The sequence below is a fragment of the Atta colombica genome, unplaced genomic scaffold (assembly GCF_001594045.1).
Source record: "Atta colombica isolate Treedump-2 unplaced genomic scaffold, Acol1.0 scaffold153, whole genome shotgun sequence".
In the NCBI taxonomy this organism is placed as follows: Eukaryota; Metazoa; Arthropoda; class Insecta; order Hymenoptera; family Formicidae; genus Atta; species Atta colombica.
This window is the reverse complement of record NW_017259243.1, coordinates 595,905-596,807: the sequence shown is the minus strand read 5'-3', so window position 1 is coordinate 596,807 and position 903 is coordinate 595,905. Positions and strand designations below refer to the sequence as shown.

Here is a 903-nt window from a genome sequence, read left to right as displayed (position 1 = left end):
CATATATGTAACTGATAAAGTACTTAATAATTATTATATCATGTACTTGTGTTATCTTGTAGTATAAATATCAACTCTTTAATTAATGAATTGACCACGAAGCTAATTTCATGAAGAGTCTAGCAAAATGGTGAAAATAAACGATAAAAATAACGTTGCAAGAATAATGGATGATTGCAAGATCCATATGGAGGAATCAGAAAAATTGCTGGAACCCGAGAAATCGCGGAACGTGCAAATGTGCATCGAATTCAACGATCTTTGTTATTCAGTTCGTCGCAAAGGCAAGTTCATTTGTCATCTCTATAAAAGTCGACATTTTTTTTGCATCTCAGTACCCTGACAAATTTTTTTTAGCGATCAGAATAATAACATGTTATTGACGTATATATTGTTATATATCATCACTATATATGTGTTGTGTCACGGTACATGTAAACATACTTATATTTGTTTCCAATCACTTATATCTGCAATTATTTTTCTTTATCTGAGGCAGTTTAATCCTCAACTACATATTTCCTTTTAAAATCTTAATTTCATGTCTGGATGTCATGGATCTCCATGTCTGAATCTCCACGGCATTTTTTGACTAGCTCTGTAATTATCACGAATCTCGATAGAAAATATGATAAATGTCTAGTATAGGAGAGCACTCTCCGATGACCTTAATCTTGACATATGTGGTCAAGATGATGATCCCGAGTGACCTTCAGAAGATATTAACGATCATTCTTCGTTAAAAAATTATTAACAATCAAAGTTGTTAATTATTGTATAAGGAGCACACAATTTTTTACGCAAAGCTACTCTCATCCTCTTCCCTCTCCCATTCTTAAAGGTGCACGACTTCCATAATTATACTGCTACATGTTGGTTTCAACGTTGTGCAACAGTACAATT

General features: G+C 32.9%; 1 protein-coding gene across 1 annotated transcript in view; it reads left to right on the top strand.

Moving 5' to 3' along the window:
- The window catches only part of LOC108685467 (ATP-binding cassette sub-family G member 4-like), a 12,763-nt gene continuing 11,860 nt past the window's right edge, over positions 1-903 (top strand). Inside the window, exon 1 of the mRNA XM_018190254.1 lies at positions 1-284. Within this exon, the coding sequence (XP_018045743.1) occupies positions 128-284 (157 nt within the window). The 5' untranslated portion in view covers positions 1-127. The remainder of the gene's footprint in view (positions 285-903) is intronic.